Source organism: Pollachius pollachius, assembly GCF_949987615.1.
Source record: "Pollachius pollachius genome assembly, chromosome: 5".
Lineage (NCBI taxonomy): Eukaryota > Metazoa > Chordata > Actinopteri > Gadiformes > Gadidae > Pollachius > Pollachius pollachius.
In genome coordinates this window covers 16,513,160-16,514,712 of record NC_136938.1, presented here as the reverse complement: position 1 = coordinate 16,514,712, position 1,553 = coordinate 16,513,160, and the positions used below count along the sequence as shown (strand labels likewise).

General features: G+C 53.2%; 1 protein-coding gene across 3 annotated transcripts in view; it reads right to left on the bottom strand.

Moving 5' to 3' along the window:
• Positions 1–1,169, bottom strand: part of LOC307076319 (SHC-transforming protein 4-like) — a 10,145-nt gene extending 8,976 nt beyond the window's left edge. For 2 of the 3 annotated variants that reach the window (XM_079737263.1, XM_079737265.1), the window contains exons 1-3: positions 1,035–1,169; positions 758–932; positions 180–640 (exon numbers count right to left, since the gene is read on the bottom strand). In XM_079737263.1, the coding sequence (XP_079593389.1) occupies positions 180–638 (459 nt within the window). In that variant the 5' untranslated portion in view covers positions 639–640; positions 758–932; positions 1,035–1,169. The remainder of the gene's footprint in view (positions 1–179; positions 641–757; positions 933–1,034) is intronic. The other variant, XM_079737264.1, reaches the window with a different exon arrangement.
• Positions 1,170–1,553: the final 384 nt, after the last annotated feature.

Sequence of the window (1,553 nt, the reverse complement as noted above, 5' to 3'; positions counted from 1 at the left end):
ATCCTTGAAACACAATGTCAGGCAGTTTGTAATAACATAATTACGGAATTGTTTAGAACTACAGCAAATCAATGCAAATCAAGCAACGCTCCTATCCAGACTCTATAGGATCATGTTTTCCCCCAGTGGATGTCGAGGTCTACAACAACAGCATGATGAATATGTATGAGCTCATGTACCTCCACATGATGATGATGGACCACGCTGTTCTCAGGGCCCTCCTCTTCCGGGGGGACTATCTTCAAACGGGACAAACCACCTTGCAGCGGGTGGAGGGGACGCCCCTGCAGAGCGATGGGCCCCTTGGTGCCTCCGGCGTGGCGACGGGACGCTTGGCCCGACGTCCAGTCCGCGTCCGAGATGGGCCGCTCAGCCGCACGTCTGTCTGTGTTTCCGTGCCCGCTTTTGTGGGTCAGCGCCCCCAGGCCACCCAGCAGCGCGATGCCGGCCATGCGGGGGATGAAGCCCCTCAGGGTACTGCTCTCTCCGTTGGGGGCCCGGGCTTGGGTGTCCTGGGCGTGTAGCGGGGCGAGCGGTGCGGCCAGGGCCTGCGGGTCTCCCTCGGTGTCCTGGAGTCGGTCGTCCAGGGAGCTGAGGGAATCGTTGCGAAGGCGGCTGTACTTGGTGCGCTGCAGCATGCCTGGGGAAGGGAGCAGCAGACAGCATGGGGGTCAGACCTCAGACGGCCGGTAAGGGAGCCGGCGGACGACCTCCTCGTTAGTGTGTGTGCGTGGTGTGCAGTGATGTTTGGTCGTACGTGTTGACGGTACTGTGACATGACCCTCCAAGGATATTACAGATTCTGGCAGGCAATCACACAACAAACAGCTGCACAGCTGGAAATGTGTACAAATATCGTTTGTGCTGATTAGAAATGGCAGTTCATCATTTTGATCCAGATTTCCAGGTCTGAAGTGAGGTGTGGTGATGACCTGAGAAAAACATAGGGGAAGTTTGTCTGCTGTCCCACAAGCCCTTTTATAAACATAAAATATGCCCATACTCAAGCATTACTTTACACACTTGGTACTCACCTGTGTGGTAGTGGTGAGGGTCAGCTTGGTCTAAAAGCTGTCCTGGTCCAGTGTACTCCACGCGGAGAGGAGTTCCATCACAATGATCTACAAACTCTCTTACTCGTCACCTCTCTGCTAGACTCTCCAATAAACTCCTCACCAACTCACTATCTCTCTCGCTCTCTGTGAGGCAGGGCAGCTTTCATGAATGAATTTTTCTCTTCATGAATGAGATTCTTTCTCTCTTTCTCTCTCGCTCTCTAATGTGTAAATGGAGCCACCCCTCCCCTCCTCCTCCCTACACTACCAGCCAATCAGAGGACTGCAGGGTGACTCATGCAGCACACACATCATAGATACACGCACACACATGCACACACACACACACACGCACACGCACGCACGCACACACTCGTCAAATGCAACACTGGTGCACAGCGTCTCAATCAGGAAGTGATGAAAACAGTTAAGTGGAATAAAACGCCATTGTCCGGCTACGCAAGCAGTTCAATTAAAGCTCTAGGAGGATATTGGATT